The 19,040-nt window shown below is 49.0% G+C and overlaps 3 protein-coding genes across 3 annotated transcripts in view; all 3 read left to right on the top strand.

Annotated features, from left to right (window-relative positions):
- The first annotated feature begins 201 nt into the window (after nucleotides 1–201).
- ZNF771 (zinc finger protein 771) lies at nucleotides 202–8,238 on the top strand. Its single transcript, XM_063138350.1, has 7 exons — nucleotides 202–236; nucleotides 1,002–1,118; nucleotides 1,285–1,443; nucleotides 4,413–4,571; nucleotides 4,740–4,844; nucleotides 5,831–6,511; nucleotides 6,572–8,238. Exons 2-7 carry the CDS (start codon nucleotides 1,029–1,031, stop codon nucleotides 6,842–6,844), a joined length of 1,467 nt encoding a protein of 488 aa, XP_062994420.1. The 5' UTR covers nucleotides 202–236; nucleotides 1,002–1,028; the 3' UTR covers nucleotides 6,845–8,238.
- LOC134405662 (zinc finger protein 436-like) overlaps nucleotides 1,714–19,040 on the top strand; it is a 36,397-nt gene continuing 19,070 nt past the window's right edge. The window contains exon 1 of the mRNA XM_063136906.1: nucleotides 1,714–1,722. The gene's annotated coding sequence lies outside the window, so the exon portion shown is untranslated. The remainder of the gene's footprint in view (nucleotides 1,723–19,040) is intronic.
- On the top strand, nucleotides 14,944–16,605 carry LOC134405663 (zinc finger protein 345-like). Its single transcript, XM_063136907.1, has one exon. It carries the CDS (start codon nucleotides 14,944–14,946, stop codon nucleotides 16,603–16,605), a length of 1,662 nt encoding a protein of 553 aa, XP_062992977.1.

The raw sequence follows: 19,040 nt of genomic DNA, 5'->3' as shown, positions 1-19,040 counted from the left end.
GGGGGAGGCAGGCAGGCGGGCGGCTCCTCCTCCTTCGGATCTCCCTTAGCTGCTCCCGCGCCCCCATCACCCTCGTCCCTCCTCGCCTCCGGAGGCCCGGGTGAGTGGGGAGGACGGGAGCGGAGCGGGGCGGGGTGGGGGAGCCAGCCAGCCAGCCTGGATCGCAGGAAGCGGTCACTCCCTCGCTCTCAACTTCCTCCCCAGAGTTGCTGCTCGCCTCCCCGTCTCCAGCCTCCGTAACTCTCCCCTACCCGCAGGAACGTGGCGCGGGGCTGGGGGTCGGTGGGTGCGGGCAGAATCCTCCACGTGGGCTGCAGCCGCAGCTGTTGCTTGCAAGACAGGCAGGGTGGGTGGGTGGGGGGGTGCGTGGCCGGGCATCGCCCCCCTCCCACGCCTTGGCTTCCCCCACCCGTCGCCCCGGGATCAGGCGAAAGTAACGGGCGAGTGTTATGAACGCACACACACACTGGCAGACAAAAGAAGCGAGGGTTTTTTTTGGGGGGGGGAGGGTGTCATTTTGAGCCAGGACCGGCCCTTGGAACCCCGTACAAATTGTTGGGCGCTCGCCTCTGAGAGTGTGCAGAGTGCATTTCCGCCACCGCTTCTGCAGGTTCGTCATTGAGCCCCTCGGTGTGAAGGCACGTTCATCTCTGCGATCAGGGGCCAGATTTCCAGGCTGGTTTGCCTGTCTCTCTGTTGCCTGTATCCTAACCCAAGTGGACTCCTCCGTCCTGTCCACTGGGAGCCACAGGGCGGTGCAGAGGCGGTGTAGGGAAACAGAGATGCAAATCCCACTTCCTGTATGAAGCTTCCTGGATGGGTGTCTTTGAGCAAGGCCTACCCCGCTGGGTTGTTGTGAGGTGGGGGGGAAATGCCAAGTTCATTCGTTGGAGGCTTGTGGGGGGGGCGCTACAAATAACAAAAAGAAAAATCACGAAAATGACTACGTTTAGGCTAGAGAACCTTGGTTGCTTTTTAACTTGCGTGTCTTCCCTCAAAAGTCGTCCACTTCTGCGTTGAAATTCGTGATGGATGACAGCAAGGAGAGTAAGGAAGCCGAGAAGGCAGAGGGGATCCCTCTGTCCGATGCACCATCTGTGGTTAAAAATGAGGCTGAGGTGAGTAACTCTGAATACCGCCCCGCCCCCCCATATGCCTCTGAGTTTGGGAAGAAAGGCTCCTTCGCGGAAAATAGCCTGAAACATCACATCTCATTCTGCTCAGGCTGGTACAATTGTGCCCCTCTGCAACCTTGTTTGCTTGTTTCCTGCTCTCTACTCTCAGAAGCTGGATGTGGACGGGGATGGACCCTTGGTAAAGGGCGAAGGAATACCTTGGAAGTCGTCCTTGGGGATACGGAGGAAAAGGCTGAGGCCCAGAGTGAAGAAGGGAGCAGAAGGGGAAGCACAGGACACCAAGGTGCACATGGGACGGATATCCGGGGTCAAACTTAGGAAGCGTTTCCTCTTGGAAGAGTTAGGCTGCCGGGGTGGGGGGGCGGGAGAGAGAAAGAAGAACAACCTGGGATTTGTATTTTTGGCTCGGGTGTAACTTGATTAGTATCCCCTTCAAATACTAAATGCACAATCCGTTTTGGGGTGGAAGCGGCCCTCTAAAAGAGCATATGGCACATAGATTTGAAGGAATGGGTTAGGAGCAGGAGGAAAAGAGCATTCTTCGATTCTATAGGAGTGGATCAGGACTGAGAATCAGGATTCCTTAGTTTGGGATGGAGTGGGATAATTTCTTTGGTACTCTTTTATTCCCACTTTTTCAAGGAGATTAGGGGATGTACATTTATTTATTTATTTATTTATTATATTTCTTTACTGCCCAATAGCTGACCATTACCAGATTCTCTGCAGCTCCTTTTATCCTCACAACACCCCTGTGAGGTAGGTTAGACTGTGTGTGGGAGAGCGTGGCTGGCCCAAGGTCACCCAGTGAGTTTCGTGGCTGAGTGGGAAACTGAACCTGGATCTTCTCCGATCCTAGTCCAGTGCTCTAACCACTACACCACACTGGCATTTCGTGTGTTCCTGTCTGGATTTCAAAAGGTTGGGTGGTGTTTAATTCTGCTCACCTGCTGTAGAAAGGGCTCCTATTTACATATGGACTCCTACCCTACAGATTTATTTTATGTTTCTTAATTACAATTATTTTTAGGCTACCGTTAGAGGTAAAACCTTAAAGCTCCTTCATTGGGGTTGCCATCTTTTCAACTAGCCCTTGGAGCTCTCTTTCAGAAACAGCATGATCGGGAGCAATAAGCAAATGACTAACCAAGAAAAAGATCTTGGGGTTGTGGTGGACAGTTTTGATGAAAATGTTGACCCAGTGCTGAAAAAGGCAAACTCCATGTTAGGCATAATTAGGGGGAAAACTGAGAATAAAACTGCCAAGATCATACTCCCTTTATACAAACCTATGGTACAACCACATTTAGAATACTGCACCTAAAAGGGATATTGCAGAGTTGGAAAAAGTGCAGAAAAGGGCAACTAAAATTGTCAAGAGGCTGGAACAACTCTCTTATGAGAGAAGGTTACAATAGCCGGGATTGTTTAGCTTGGAAAAAAGATGAGTAAGGGAAGACATGATAGAGGTGTACAAAATGATGCATGGTGTGGCGAATGTGGACAGGGAGATGTTTTTCTTCCGATCTCATAATATTTGTCGTGTTTCTCAAAACTTCCTGTCTTCTTGGGAGATAATAATGAGGCCTGCAAAGTAATCCACAAAGCTTTATTCAAGCAATAAATATCTCTTCCCACCTGAAGAGAGTCAGGAACTTTCCCCTAGGCAAAACTAGGCAAACTAAGCGAGACAATTGTCCTTTCAAGAAGAATGGGAAGCCCTTTCCCAAGACGTGTTATCTTTGGAGAGACTAGTTCTGAGGCAGCTTCTGACGGGCCGCCAGCCGGGCCGACTTTCTCTCGCCTTCCTTTCGCTCTGCTCGTTTTAGTCTGCAGCGTACTCTAGGATCGGCTAACCTCTCCGCGCTCTCCCTTTTGGAAGAATATTGGCTTCCCACTGACTGTATTGTTTGCCCTTGAGGAGAGAAGCTCTGGAGAGGGTTCACTCCCAGCTGGTAAAGAGCCCGTGAGAGCTTTCTCCCCCACTGGTGCAGGCTGGCCTGTGTCTGGCAGCGACTCCTCTACTTCAGAGTCTGATTCTGATTGATCACCTGAAACACCTTCTTCCAACCCAGGGGGAGCAAAGCTAGACATGACAATATTAGAACCCGGGGTCATCCCATGAAGATGATTGGTGGGAGATTCAGGGCAAATAAAAGGAAGTACTTCTCGACTTCCTTTGGGGAAAAGTCCACTTCTGTGGTGAATTTGATACTTTAAATGTGGTTTTGCGTGTCAATTCAGGAAAATTCTGTGAGGAGACATAGAAGAAGCTGTGTTTCCCCTGGCAACTTTTCATGCCTCCTTAGGTTTGGCCTACACAACTTTTGACCTAGTTATGCGCGATTATTTGCCGCAATGCAATCCTATGGCGAAATGTTTTCAAGATGGCGACCGGAGCGCTCCGCCTGAACTAGGAGCTCCGAAAAATGGTCGCTTCTCTTCGCCTTGCTTCTAGGGGTCCGCGGTCCGCTCCTACTCCGCCTCTGGCATGCGGTGGCATGTTGGCATGCGGTGCCTTCCTGGGAAAGCCAAAAAAAAAGAAAAAAGAAGTAGGACTGTCCAAGGAATTGGGAGGCCACAGTACATTTTTTATTTATTTTTATTTATGGTGTTTTTCTCCCAGCCTTCAGCCAAAAAAGGCTTACAAAGGTAATAATAATAATGATAATGATAATAATAATATGTTTATTTCTTACCCATCTCTCCCTCTGGATTGAGGTGGGTTACAGCGCAAATACAAAACACCATAAAATATATACCATAACCGCCCAGAGCGCTTCAGCCATTGCAATAAATAAATAAATAATTGATTGAAAACATATAAAACGAATACATTATTAACATTTATTTATTAAATTTAAATACCGCCCCACAGCTGAAGCTGTCTGGGTGGTTTACAAAAGTTAAAAACAGTGAACATTAAAAAGTATACAAAATTTAAAAACCACCAAAAATATAAAAACAGTATAAATCAACAGTATCCAAAGGCAGCAAATAATAATAATAGATTAAAAATAGTATGGCCCCTTGCTGTAGGTTTACTCTCTAAAGACATGACACAAAAGGAAAGGGTTTTGGGAGGGAAGAGGTGGGGGGAAGCAAATTTAGGCATTAGATTCTTAGTTGGTAAATTCCTGGCTGTTGAGCTGTGCTTGGCTTGTGGTGATAAATGTGTGCAGGCCTGCTGCCCATTGAGAGCAGTTCAACTCTGGAGCGAGAAGAAGATCCGTGTAAATGCTGAGCCGCTTGTTCTGCCCTTTTTGCTTTTTCCAGCCTGATTCTTCATCCTTCCGGGATGGGCTCTCAGCGGTGGTGGAGGACAGCGCTCAGGAAAAGCTGGTGATCAGAAGGAGAGTGAAGAAGGAGAAAGGCGAAGAGGAGCATCTGGAATTTGAGGTGGACGTGCGGAGGGTCTCTGCAAATGGGAAACCAGTGAGTGGAGATGAGGAGGACAGGAAGACAGGATATTTGGTGGCTGAGGCAGGGGGAAGAGGGGCGGCGGGGGGTGGGGAGGCGGAAGGGGCCTATTTTCGGAGGATGAGGTTGTTACTGAACTGGTGCTGTTTTTTAATGGTCTCGTCTCCACCCAACCCGCTCCAGCCTGAGGACTCCCCGCCTGAGGAAGAGATGAAGGTGGAGTCGGAGGAGCAGAATGCTCAGGAATTCGAGGTGCAAAAAATCACCATCCCAATGGATGGGAATTCAGTGAGTAGTGGGGAAGAGATTTGTGGCAGATGGGAGGCGGTGGTGATAGTGTTGGGCCTGGTTGCAGGATACTGTCTCAGTGATCCCAGGGGTTCTCTTGTTAGGTTGCCCAGGCCTGATGTTTAGCCTTTTTGTGCGTCTTGCTGACTCTTTCCTTGCGAGGCAGCTCTTCAAAGGGAGCCTTTCCCAACCCAGCGCCCTCCAGATGTGCCAGATTACAATTCCCATCATCCCCAACCAGTTTGAGGATGAGGGGAGTTGTAGTCCAACACAGCCAGGTTGGGGAAGGCTGCTTTAAGGCATGAGAGCCATTATTATTATTATTATTATTATTATTATTATTATTATTATTATTATTATTATTATTTTCCTGTACATCCCTTGTGAAGCTGCCTCTGTTCACCAAACAAGAGAGTGATCACTACCTCTGACAAAGCAGAGCAAACAAGAACTCTTAAAGGACTTCAGTAAACTTTGTGCTCTTTGTTGCAACCGGGGATGAAAAGTGCCCCTGCAGAAGGGAGGGCTGTAGGTTAGCGGTAGGTTATCGCACAGAGGAGGGCCAGGATCTCTTCTCGATCATCCCAGAGTGCAGGACATGGAATAATGGGCTCAAGTTACAGGAAGCAAGATTCCGGCCAGACATCAGGAATAACTCCCTGATTTGTTAGAGCAGTACGACAATGGAACCAATTCCCTAGGGAGGTTGTGGGCTCTCCCACACTAGAGGCCTTCAAGAGGCAGCTGGACAGCCATCTGTCAGGGATGCTTTAAGGTGGATTCCTGCATTGAGCAGGGGGTTGGACTCGATGGCCTTGTAGGCCCCCTTCCAACTCTTCTATTGTATGATTCTTTGTGTTCCTAGAAGCAGGAGGAAGGTTTTAAAAAAGATGCAGAAACGAGGCACAATAATAACCCAGTATGGAAATGTTTTAAAACTGCGAGCACAGCCTGGGCTGTTTTTAACTGTCTCTCCACTCCTGCAGTCTCCGTCCTCCTCCTCGCACCCCAACACCTGTGGCGTGTGTGGCAAGAGTTTTAGCCGCCGCTCCAACCTGGCCAAGCACCAGATTATCCACACAGGCGAGAAGCCGTACCGTTGCAACGACTGTGGCCGCAGCTTCAACCAGAGCTCCGCCCTCACCAAGCACCAGCGGACGCACACCGGTGAGCGGCCCTACGTCTGCAGGGACTGCGGCAAGGCCTTCACGGCCAGCTCGAACCTCCTCCAGCACCGGCGTTTCCACACCGGGGAGCGGCCCTACCGCTGCGAGCTGTGCGGCAAGGCCTTCTCCCAGAGCTCCAACTACAACCTACACCGCCGGGGCCACACGGGCGTCACGCCGTACCAGTGTGGCGTCTGCGGCAAGCGCTTCACCGGCAGCTCCTGCCTCACCCGCCACCAGAGGACGCACACCGGGGAGAAGCCGTACCAGTGCCAGGAGTGCGGCAAGCGCTTCTCCGGCAGCTCCACCTTGGCCAACCACCGGCGCACCCACACCGGCGAGAAGCCGTACGGCTGCGCCGAGTGCGGGAAGCGGTTCACCCACCACTCCAACCTGGTGGACCACTGGCGGGTGCACACGGGAGAAAAGCCGTACGTGTGCTCCGAGTGCGGGAAGAGCTTCCGGCTCAGCTCCCACATCATCCGCCACCGCCGCACTCACGCCAATGCCCGCGCCACCGGCCTGGGCCACGACCTCCGTGGTGAGGCGGCGTGCGACGAGGCCAACGCCGAGGCCCACCGCGTCAGCCTCGGTTGTGCCAGCAACGGCAGCAGCCCTCATGGGGCCGGCCTGGATGCCTTGTGCGCCGAGGCTGGTGTCTCCAACGGCAACGACGAGATGGACAGCGAAGAGGGCGACCGGCTCCTTATCTGCAGCCAATGTGGCAAAGGTTTCCGCTTGGCGTCCCGCCCTCAAGAGCCGAACCAAGAAGACGCGGCGCTGGGGGAGGGGCCCTATAGTTGCACTGAGTGTGGCAACAGTTGTTGGACGTAGCCAGACAGTGGTGGGGCCATGTAGCAAAGCTTCAGTAGCCCCCCTGAGCCGTCGGACTGGTCCGAAAGAAAACCTCCGGCTTAGTTAGGGAGGTGGCGAGGAGAGAGATTTATGGGTCGCTAAATCAATAACAGACCAGGATGTGGACTGGGGCGGAGGGTGGATGTTGAACCCCGCATTTTCCCAATCGGATGGTGCTTGTTTGGAGCTGGCCTTGAATTCTCTTCCACGGTGTCCTTAAGTCGACTCCAGAGTCCTGTTCCTGCTTTTGGCTGTGAAGGAATGGAGTAAACAATACCGGAGATTGTGTGCCCTTGAATTCTAGGGGAGGAATATGGGTTTTATCTGGTTGTACTTCAAGGTGGTGTTAGAGAGACCTTCCTCCTTCCCTTCCATGCTCGTTCAGCCACATTTTTGTTCTTGCCACCTTCTTCCTCCTTGCTTACGCCTCTTTTGGGGGGGGGAATAAAAATGAAAGAGTCCCTCTTCTCTCTTTGCCTTCCCTTCATGGGAAGGAGCATCTGGTTAGTCAGAAATCAAGAGCCTTACTGAGGCTGAGAGCATCAGTAAGGCTGATGCAACTAGCCGAAGCAGCCATGCAGAGGAAGCTCAAGGTCTGGAGTTGTGTCACTGGCACCACTTTCTGGCAGGAAAAGGTGTAGAGAAGGAATGAGGGTGTATATAGTATTGTGGGAATGGATGCAGAGAAGAAGGGAGCGTTCGCCTAAAATAATGCTGGTGTTTTGGCATTGCCCCTTTTGCCTTTAGCCCCTCCCACCGCTGGAACACGGCCCCCGAAACACAATCTGGCCCTCAAGCTGGGAGGTTCTGCACACCTGTTCAGGTCCTTCCCCCAATAGTGGGGAAACCACTCCCCTCAAGGTTTGATAAACGCATAGTCCAGGGAACGCTGATTCCTAGAACAGGTTGGGAGTATACGTTTGCACAGGTCTCCCTTGAAACTTGGATAGTTTGCCTTCTGATAGTGGTTTTCATTCCATTACAGAGCAAAGCAAGCCACGCACTTGAAACAGCCCCTGGTAAACAAAATGTTTTGCGGTGGCAGCCGGGCACCTATCTGCGGTTGCTGAATGCAAGCTGTACTTATTTCGTGTGCGTATAGAATCTCTCTTGTGTCCATTTGTACTCTGGAGTTTATACCTTCCAAGCTCATCTTTAACTTTGTGGGGGAGGGAGGACAATCACGTGGCCCCAGGAAAACCACGTTTTCTCCACGACTTCGATTAAGCTCTTATACTCTGGAAGAATGGTCATCCTACCAACTCCCTAGCCAAGGGATTATTCTATGAGCTTGGATATGTATGCTCTGTTAAAATTAAAAGCATTATGTTAAAAAAAAAAACCTCCACATAATCTGCACTAAGGTAATCTGAATAAATTGTGCCAATTTGCCGAGGGCTGCATATTTTGTATACTTCAGCCTGCTTCTCCAAACAGCAAGCATCTGTGCAGAAAGGGCTAAAGCCCCAGGCTGTGAATCGCTAAAAGTCCTGATCAGCCCCAAGAATGTCTTCTGATCTCACTGAGCACTGCCCCCCCTTGTTTTCAAGCTTCTCATGGCCACCACAGGGACTAGAACCCTGTGTGTTTTTTAAAGAAAAGTTCAGCATCCTGTGAATCTCAGTTTTGTACCTCATGTGTGGAATAGACACTTTTCTATGACCTGGTTCACTCATCTCATCAATTCCTGGGTTATTATGATGTCTGAACCCGGAATTCTTGGTTGTGTAGGGTTTAGGTAACCCAGAGTTTAACCCAATAGTCACCCATGGGTTCCTGGGTTGTTGATTGAAAGTGGAAACTGTGAGCACACAAGAGGTGGCCTGCTCATTCATTGCCATGGGCACCAACAAGTGCTGCATTAAATAGCCCAAGAATTGGTGTGACAAGCAAACTGGGTCTGTATTTATAGGCGGGAGATTTTTCTGTGATCCAGGTGTGTTGCCTCAACACACACCTGGATCCCAGCACACCCAGCCCACATAACAGACTTGAAAGAATTGTGGAACCAGGGAAAATGAGTGACATGGTTCATTTATTTTTGTTCATTAAGTTTCTGTCCTGTGACCTTCAGTACATCGTCTTCCCACGATGAACTGGTCCAGTCCCCAAACCAGCAATTAACAGCAGATAAAAACATAATAAAAGGGAAGAGTAGCTAAGAAATTTCACAGTGACTTAGAAGATTAACAATAAAATAAACTCAGAGGGGGGGAAAGTCTTTGCCTGGTCCCATGCTTTTACAAACAGAGGTGCCAAGTGAGCCTTCAAAAGATAGGTGCTCCAAAGATAGGGCCACCACCAAAAGGGCACCCTCTCTGCTGACACCTACCTTATCCCAGAAGGTGGGGGCGCCCAGAGGAAAGCGGACAGTTGGATGGATCCAGGTGAAGACAGCCCAACAGTGACCTGGCTTCCAAGTCATGTAGAGCTTTAACAACTAAGCACCAATGCTTTGAATGGGGCTCAGAACGGACTGGCAAAGCTGTTTCAACGCTACTATGAGCCTACTATGTGGGTCCCCATTGGCAGTGACTATTCTGAGCCACATGCAGCAAAGCCATGCGCTAGGGAAGATGGCAAACCACCCCACATGCAGCAATTTTATTCTTGGTCTGAAATTCAATGTTCAGTCAGACGCGGAGTTCTGAACAAGAAGCTATTGGCACCGAGTTCCAGTGGGAAGTTTATCGGGATGCATAATTCTCTTGTCCCTGGCTATTTTGACATGGCCACAGGAGGGATTGCAGGGGGAGGCTTGTGGGTTTCATTAAACCTTCCTGCTACGCCCCGTCTCAACATTTGAGCACTGGCTGTGGATTGACAAATTCCAAATGGCTCCTCCTGTGTGGCTGCCAGTCTCTCAGCTATCAAACCAAAAGGACCCAAGCAGGTCCATGAACCCATTCGCTCAATGGGGCCAGAGTGGCATCTTGGGCAGAGTTCCTGAAGGCGGAATAAGTGGCATGGTCAGAAGAGAGCCATGTTCAGTGGGCCTGCAGCAGTTAAACTAAGCATTAATGTGCCCCTGAGGACAGGCCAGTGCTTTACCCAAGATGAGAATGCTCTGGCTAGGTGGGGTACTGAGCCTCCTAGCCAATTGGGCCACAACTCTCAAGTTTCCTTGATTTTTCAGGAGTTCCTCCAGTTGGAATCTCATTTTTAAGCTATTGCTGATTTACCGTAGTACCCTTGGAAATACCCCTTGACTTCACCATTGCTTACAAGCCCATCGAAGAGTGATGCCCATCCCACCTCTCGTGCCTTAGGGTGTTGTTCAGAAATCATGTATCAGGTGAAGATTTATCCTATTGCTGGAAAAGCTTCCTCTGCTCAATTTCTGCCTCTGCAAAAGCACAACCCAAGGCTTTGAGCTTTTTATCTGGCAGGGCTCCTGTATCTTGAGGGAGAGATCCATTAAGTGAAGATCTTCCCATCACGTCATCTGTACTGGTTGCATTTTGCCTCTGGTGCAGGTGTTAAAAACATTGGTTCTCCGCCAAGGGAGACAAAAACAAACAGGGTTAGATCCAGGTTTAGTCAGTGGCGTAGTGGAGCTAGGGCTTGTGGGTGCTGAGTGGGTACTTTATTTTCTTACTATTATCATTATTTGGAACATTGATGTCATCTGCCACACCCTTCAGACTTCCCTGTTCCTCTGAGCTTAGCTGCAATCTTCACAGTAGCTGTGGGAAAATGAAATTTTCAGCAATGATATATTGTTCCCTGCAATGATATATTTGAGGGGGCTTGGTCTTGAATGATCCACTAGTTTTACAAAAGACCAGCTTCTGGTGGAAATGGGAACCACTAGAACTGGTTTGTTGCTCTGTTTCAACACAGCTGCCTGGAATCTCGGTCTCTTCCTGGGGGCATGGCTATGTGGATGGTCATGATGTGCGCCTGCACTACAAAACTGACCACTACTGCACTGAGTTTAGTCTTGCTTAGAGAAGGCCCATTGAAATTAGTGGTCTGTGCTAATCTACTCCAATGAGTCTACTCCAAGTATGACTAAATCTGGATCCAATCCAGTGTAATCAGCCCTCCCCCACCTGGCCCACTCCAGATGTGTTGGACTACAACTCCCATAATTCCCCATTCAGCAGAGTTAACACATCTGGGGGACACTAGATTGGGGAAGGACATTCTGATGGCTCACAATTCCCTTTGCTCATGGGGGCGGGGAGAGAGAATGGGTTAAAACCACAGAGTTGCACACCTAAAAAGAAACAACATGAGAAAGTGAATAACAACAACTATCTCTTCCGACAGTGGTGGCTCCTCCCATAGCAGCGTGGACTGATTTTGCCCACAGAAGTGGATCTTCTGTGCAAGTGACATAATTCATAGAATCAGGATAGTAGAGTTGGAAGGGGCCTATAAGGCCATCGAGTCTTACCCCCTGCTCAATGCAGGAATCAACCCTAAAGCACACCTGACAGGTGGTTGTTCAGCTGCCTCTTGAAGGCCTCTAGTGTGGGAGAGCCCCAATCTTCCTAGGTAACTGGTTCCATTGTCGCACTGCTCTAACAGGAAGTTTTTCCTGATGTCCAGATGGAATCTGGCTTCCTGTAACTTGAGCCTGTTATCCCGTGTCCTGCACTCTGGGAGGATCGAGAAGAGATCCTGGCCCTCCTTTGTGTGACCATGCATGCCAGTTGGTCTTTGGGCAAGATACCCTCAATGGCACCTCTCCCTCAGTCAGCTACCTTCTCAGTGCTGCTGCCACTAGCTGCTATTGCTCTTTTTCTCATCATTACTTGCCAGGCAGAGAGCAAGTTGGCAGAGGGAACTGCAGCTCCTCCGTTTCACCGTCACCCCAGCCAGAGCAAAAGGCAGGAGCACAAGCAGGGGGGCTCTTGTCAGTGGACCCACATTGGGATGTGGGCCCTCAGCAGGTGCCCAAACATGCTTAGCCTTGATGCCAACCCTGGCATGTGGGATGACACCAGGGGGGTGCACGGTCCGAGCCTATGGGTGCCAGGCTTGGTATATATTTCTCCTGCCTTGGAGAGAGCCTTTCAAACAGAGCCTGTTGGCACACATAAAGGTGATCTTGAGACTGATGCACCCAAGTTTATGTGCGTTTAACATTTCCAATTTTGGCAACAGCGATATCGGGAGGGGAGGAAGGACTTGTAATGGCTACTGGGGGAGGGTGTGTGTGTCAGAAAGATCAGATTAGCAACGCTGCTGTGCTTCCTGCAGTCAAAAGTGCCCCAATCTATTCCTAAGTGAACCACTTCTTGAATTCCACTGTTGAGGATTCCCACCCACTCCCAAAGCATTCCTGGTGCCAGTGCTGGGACCCATTTTTTCTTTTGCCCTTCCTGTCCATTTATTTATTTATTACATTTATATCCTGCCTTTTTCCCTCCAAAGAACCCAAGGCAGCGTACATAATCTCCTCCTCCTCCTCCTGTCCATGTTATCCTCACAACAACAACCCTGTGAGGTGGGTTGGGCTAAGAGTCTGTGATTGGCCCAAAGTCACCCAGTGGGTTTCCATGGCGGAGTGGGAACTGGAACCCGGATATCCCGACTCGCAGTCCGACACCTTAGCCACTACACCACGCTGCTCTTGCATGGTTCCTAATATCTCTCCCTCCCCAGTATCCTCTTGAGTGCCAGAGTGATGCAAGGAAGGTTCTCTAGGAAGTGTACGCATCTAGTATAAGGAGGGATCTGCTGTCACGACGCAGGTAGAGAACGTCGTAGGTCTCTTGATGGAGCCCCCACCACGGTCGGCTGTTCTCTCGAATTTCCATGGGCATCTTTTTGCGCATCTAAACCAAGCAGGCTTCAGTCTTGTCGGATCTACTTCATTTTTTAATCGAACCCCAAGATCCACCCACCAACACCCACTTAGGATTCAAGAACAAGGTTCCTCTGAGCGCATTCTGAGGCTGAGGAATGCAAAGAGAGACCCTTGCCACGTTTTGGTATCATCAGCTGTTTCCTTCTCCTGAATGGAACCTGGGAGACAAAAGATTGGGTTGTTACCATCCCTTAAATCAGAAGGATGAAACAAACAAACAATTGTACAAAATACATAGTGAATAATATTTAATAGTCGCTTAGGTATACGTCGTCAAGGGCTAAAGGAAATTTGGCCGTTCTTACGGGGTTAATATCAGCAAGATTTTGACATTCTAGAGGGGCCCCCGGAAACAGCGGTAAGAGGGAAGGAGACCCCAGATGGACCTTCCTGTGTTGTCGTTTCTTCTCCCCCCACCCCCCTCCTCGCCCCCAGAAGAGAGCAAAGCAAAGCTTAGCTTTGGGATCGCACAGAGGGGAGCTGTCAACGTGCGGAACGCGGTGAGCAAAAGGGAAACCCCGGGTTGGGGTTATTAATGTATTATTTGAAACCTCTTAGCCTTGTGAGTTTGGAGGGCATCTGCAAAACTGGGACTGAAGGATGGGGTTGTTGCTTTGGAAACGCCTGGGGTGCAGGAGGCAGGGCATTGGGAGCCTGCAGGCTGGGCTAGCTGCAGCACTGGGCGGCTTCCCAGCTCTTATTTTGGTGGCAGGGCTTCTGTGATTGAAACAGCTGCCCGAGACACAGAAATCTGGCGGGTGCGGCGTTGTGTGTCCTCAGGTTCCCCTTGCTGGCTTGTGTAGTTTCACAGTATCTAGTGAGGGATTGGCAGAGCTTAACTTTGTCATAACTTGGTCCAAGTAAACTGTCTAGCTTGGTTGCTGAACTGTCGGAAATGCAGGATGTGCAAAAGGAAGAAAGCCTGGAGTTGCCCTTTTGCTTCCTGGGGACGTATGAAGCAGGCTTACCAGTATGAGTAAGCCACATGTGAAATGCAGGGCCACTTAGGAGGCTTCTTTTCTCTTCGTCACAAGTAGAGGGATGGGGCAGAAGGGAAGGGTAAAGGTCAAAATACAAGTCTGCCACGCAGGGCCACCAGCTTGGCAGCAGCACAAGTTCTATGTACCTGCCCTGCATCTGACCTTATCAACATGATAAAAGGTTTTTTCTCTCTGACCATTTCTCCTCTTGCCAACTTTTCCTACTTAGGTACTAAAGCTATTTCCAGGACGAAGTAACAGCCGAAGGAATGGAACATCTCCAAGGTCCTGCAAAGGCGCTTGGAGAATGAATGCTAAATAAAGGCAGGTCCAAGCTACTTGGGCTTTCCCTGCTTTGTGAGTATAAAAGTGTGTCGTACTTGCATAATTAATACTGAAAGCCTTTTAGTCGGCATCTGAGTTTTCAACAAAGGAAGCAGTTTGTTTCTTAACAGATAGATGTACAGTAAACTTTAGCCTAGCTCCATAGTCCTTGAACAAGGATCCAAACTTGACTTCCCTCCCCCCACGCAATTCACCTGAGTTTTAAGTGACTGAGCAAGATGTCTGGGATCTGAATTGTTGTTTTAGTGCCTGTTAAAACTGGTCCCTTTCAGCTAAAGAAAAGCACAGGGCATTACAAGACAGAGCAGGCATGTCGCTACAGAGAAGCTGATGAGCAGAATGAGCAGACTTTCCTCTCTGGCTGATGGTGTTGTCCTGCTTTTAAGGACATTCTGCTGGTATCTGATGCCCCCACTCTTCGCCACAGGCAGGGCTGTCTTTATGTTTCAGAAGTGTGAGCTTTTATTTTTTTAAAAAAATATTTAGCTTTCATTATTCGATAAAATAAGCTCAGGTCTAGGCAGACTATATTATTATTATTATTATTATTATTATTATTATTATTATTATTATTATTTTGAAAATGTTATAGCAATAGTGTGCCTATGACATGGAATCCAAAATATGCTGGGATCCTCTTTTAATTTATCTGTGAGGGACTCAAACAGGTGATATTATTGAGAATATATTATCTTGAACCCTAATAAAGCTACCATTTCTTTCTTTCTTTTGAACAGAGCATTCCTATCGGCAAATCCCTTGCGAGATATATCAGGAGGAGGACATGGAAGATTGAGGGAGGTGGCTTCTCTTGTGGGAAGAGGAGCTTGTTCCTAGGCACGCGGCAGAGCTTTCCAGAAAACGTAGAGTAAGGGGATGGTAGCAGATGAATCAGTGTGAATTTCTTCTTCTCAGTAGATCCTGGGAAGAAGATGGAGGTAGCTGGGCCAACTGAAAAGCCTGCAAACAAAAGAGAAGAGATTATTCCATCAGGGAGAAAAATTCAGGGAAGTTTAGCAGTCCCGGCAGCAAAATACCGTCGAGTAGGCCGAGTAATCTGTGGCATTTGTGGAAAGAGGTTTGTCAAGACCTGTGAACTGTTTGCCCACCAGCGGACCCACACAGGAGAGAAGCCCTACCAGTGCTCAGATTGTGGGCGCTGCTTTTCCGTCCAGTCTACGTTGGCCAGCCACCAAAGTATCCACACAGGCGAGAAGCCTTACAAGTGTCAGGAGTGCGGCAGGAACTTCCGGCTGAAGAGCAATCTGAGCCGCCACCAGCGTGTCCATGACGGCTTAAGACCATTCCGATGTGAGTACTGTGAGGCCACCTACAGCACCAAATCCCACCTGGTCTGGCATCTCAACAGCCATACAGGTGAGAAGCCGTACAAATGTACCGAGTGCTGGAAGCGTTTTGGAGAGATCTCCTCGCTGGTAGAGCATCTTCTTTCGCATCAGGGCGATGGCGGCGGCGGAAATGGAACCGCTTCCGCGGGACGTGCAGGTAGCGGGCACCTTCACCACTGCGATGACTGCGGCAAGAATTTCTGCCGGAGTACCACGTTAGCGGAGCACCGTCGCATTCACACTGGCGAGCGGCCTTTTGCCTGCGAGGAGTGTGGTGCGCGGTTCATGCGCCGGGCTCTTTACAATGAACACGTCCGGACACACTCCGAACAGGGCCCGCCTAACCTGTGTGTAGCCTGCGGTAAATCCTTCACTAAGCGCTATTCCCTTCTCCAACACCAGAGGTCGCACACGGGAGAAAAACCTTACCAGTGCCCAGACTGTTCAAAAAGTTTCATTGCCAGCTCCGCCTTGACTCAGCACCGGCGGATACACACTGGAGAAACACCTTACCCGTGTCCAGACTGTGGGCGCAGTTTTAGCCAGAAATCGGTGCTTACAACTCATCGGAGGCTTCATACGGGTGAAAGACCCTACAAATGCCAGGAGTGTGGGAAAGGGTTTAGTCAGAGCTCAGCATTGACTCAGCATCACCGGACACATTCAGGGGAATCCCCGTACAGCTGCGGAAAGTGTGGGAAAAGCTTTAGCGGTATGTCAGCCCTCAAGCGGCACCACCTCACCCATACAGGTGAACGCCCCTTTCGCTGCGAGGAGTGCGGCAAAGGATTCAAACAGAGCTCTACGCTGGTCCAGCATCAGAGGATTCACACTCACGAGAAGCCGTATGCCTGTCTCCAGTGCAACAAGAACTACAGCCAACGGGCTGCACTTGCTAAGCACTTGAGGACCCATGTCAAGGACTCCTCACTTTCTGGCACAGACAGCGAGCCCGTCGATAAAAGGGTTTACAGAGACCTTTTTGTTCAACCTCAAGAGGAGGAGGAGGAGGAGACAGAGAATGACATGGAGGAAGAAGTGGGTGAAGTACTGGTGCTCCCTCCGGGGACGTGGGATGCAGAGATAAAAGAGGAGCCAGATCTTGAATGGGAGAATGATGTACCATCTGTGGAAATAGGGTCACTCTCACGGGTGAAAAAGGAGGTGTCAGATGAGGCCCAGATGGAAGAGAAAGAGGAATGGTCAACGACGTCTCTCGAGATCAAACAGGAGCCAGAGGACTGAAGGGGTTGCAAACAAGCTTGTTGTTTTTATAAAGGAATATGAGTGATGGCACTGTCCCAGAAACTCTCAGGATGGTCAGAAGAAGAAAGAACAATCTAAGCCTGTTTGCACTGCAGTGGATGACTTTTAAAAAGAGAGCTATGGAACTGAAGCCTGCCTTTAAGCCCACGTCCTGAAACCCTGAAATCCTGCCCCTTTAATCCAGGGGTGGACAATCTGCGGACGTTGGCCTAATTTCAAAAGCCCTCTACTTGCAATCAAATCAAACTTCTGGCAAGGGTGCCCTGTCCTTTCCCAGGCAGGAAGGAAGAGGGGGGGGGGAGAGAGAGAGAAAAGGAGTGACCCACTCACTTTGGGCTCTGGCCCTGCCTGTCTTTGGCTTTGGACCCACCTACCTGTAACATGCAAACACACCCAAGTGATGATGATGATTTATGCATTGCTTCCCCCTGCAAAAATCAGTCTTGAAGAAACTTACACATACAAATACAGAAATCTATCATTAATATAACAGAAAGCCCCCCCCTCAAATCAATATAAATCATAATCAACAGAATAAATACAGATAATAAATAACCATAAGATTACCCATGAGGGAATGCAGCTTTCAACATAAAGAAAGATTGCCCGTTCGTGCTTTAAAACCAGATGTGTGTTGGTTTATGAGATTTACTCAGTGATAAAGGAAAGGAATTCAATATATCCTCAGAGTCACCCTAATTTACATGGGTTCAGGCACAGTCCCCTTGGCGGGGAGCAGATTCAGAACAAATTCTAGTGCAGAGCCTTAGTTCAAACAGGTTCTTGGCTCTTTGTATTCTTTGGGTCAGTTTTGACAATTTCATAGAATCCCAAACATGTTTTTTTTTCTAGTCCTCATAGTTGCAAATCCAAATTTGGTCACTGGTAGTGTCCAAGCCATCTAATTCATGGTGGGGAGTATATAGGAGAATGCAAGTATCCTCAGTGGTGATTGTGCTAAAAGATCTCCCCTTTCTGCATTCAAACTGTATTAAAGGGCATGATGAGAACAGTGCCTAAGCTGCCAAACTTTCTCTATAGTGATGTTCAGCATTTGTTCAGCTTGCTAGGCCTAGCGCTTTGCCTAAAGGCCAGACCATCACAGTGTACCGATTCATAAAGGGATAGCGTCTAAGGCTGGGGTGTAGAACCTCAAGCCTAGAAGCCTCCATTTCCCACCTGGGGGAAAGGGCCATGTCCCTTTCCCCTGGCCAATTGTTGGCTCAGTTCAGACAACATGTTAGTCAACACAGTGTGAAAACTCCACTCAACAGTTGAGTTTTTAGGAGGTCCTCCCCACACAACATGTTCTAACCCCACTGTTGTGTGACTGCGGGCTACTGTGGAGTTGAGTAAAATCCATCGTGACGTTTGATTGACAGTTCCTCTGCCTTCTCTCCTCCTCTGGTCCTCCCGATGGTATCCCATCAGCCATTGCTGCCAAAAAAAAACCCAATCCCGGTGGCTCTCCTAGAGTGGCCCTCGCTCCTTTCACCACTCTTGCCAGGGAACTCTGTAGCCAGTGGGAAAAGTCAACTCAATGCAGTGGAAAACTCCATGGAACACAACACAATGGTTGTGCAGGAACTCTCCTCTGCGCAGTGTGGATATTCAGCGTGGAGTGTTTTCCAAAAAAACTCCACCGTGGAGTTCTAAAACCACCATTGGGAAACATGTTGTCCAAACGGAGCCATTGTTTGGTGGTTCCCTGGCTTTTGTGCCTTTTTTCCCCTTTCTAAAAGGCTGTAATGCCTCCCTTAAAGCTCAGTTAATGGCAGTAAAAGCTTTAAGCTAAAATAGGCTGGTATTTTTGCTATTTTGTCCCTGTCCCTTTTGCCTTCTGTCCCACCCTTGGAATGCAGCTCCTGAAAGCTTCTCTAAAATTGAATTCAGCCCTGGGGCTGAACGATTCAACACCCCTGGTTTTAAGATTACTGGGGTAGAAGTCAACTTTAAAATGGCAATACTCAGCCGGATTGTCTAGACTCTTACTGGGAAAGAATTTTTAGTTAGCTATTCAAAAATATCCAGTGGGTTGGATCCAGGCTTAGTCGTACTTCGAATAGACTTAGAAATCGATGGGACTGAGGATAGTCACGAATAACTTAAGTCCCATTTATTGCAGTAGATCTACTCTAAGCATGACTAAGCCTGGATCCAACCCAATCTGACTCCACACCAGAAAATTATTTGGCAGGGAGAAGATTCAGAAGCCTTTCTTCTTCCTGGTTTCAAAACTCTTGAAATATTGCTGACACTCTTACCCTTGTTTTTATATTTTATTACTTCATGGGCCTCTGGGTAAAGCCACCCCCACCCAAATATTTCTGTGATCTTAATAAAACAAAAACAAGAAAGAAATCTCTCCTCATGCTTGGAATAGTCATAGACCTGATGTTTACATATGAGATGTG

Source organism: Elgaria multicarinata, chromosome 11 (assembly GCF_023053635.1).
Source record: "Elgaria multicarinata webbii isolate HBS135686 ecotype San Diego chromosome 11, rElgMul1.1.pri, whole genome shotgun sequence".
In the NCBI taxonomy this organism is placed as follows: domain Eukaryota; kingdom Metazoa; phylum Chordata; class Lepidosauria; order Squamata; family Anguidae; genus Elgaria; species Elgaria multicarinata.
The sequence above is the reverse complement of the archived record's forward strand: the minus strand, read 5'-3'. Positions and strand labels throughout refer to the sequence as shown.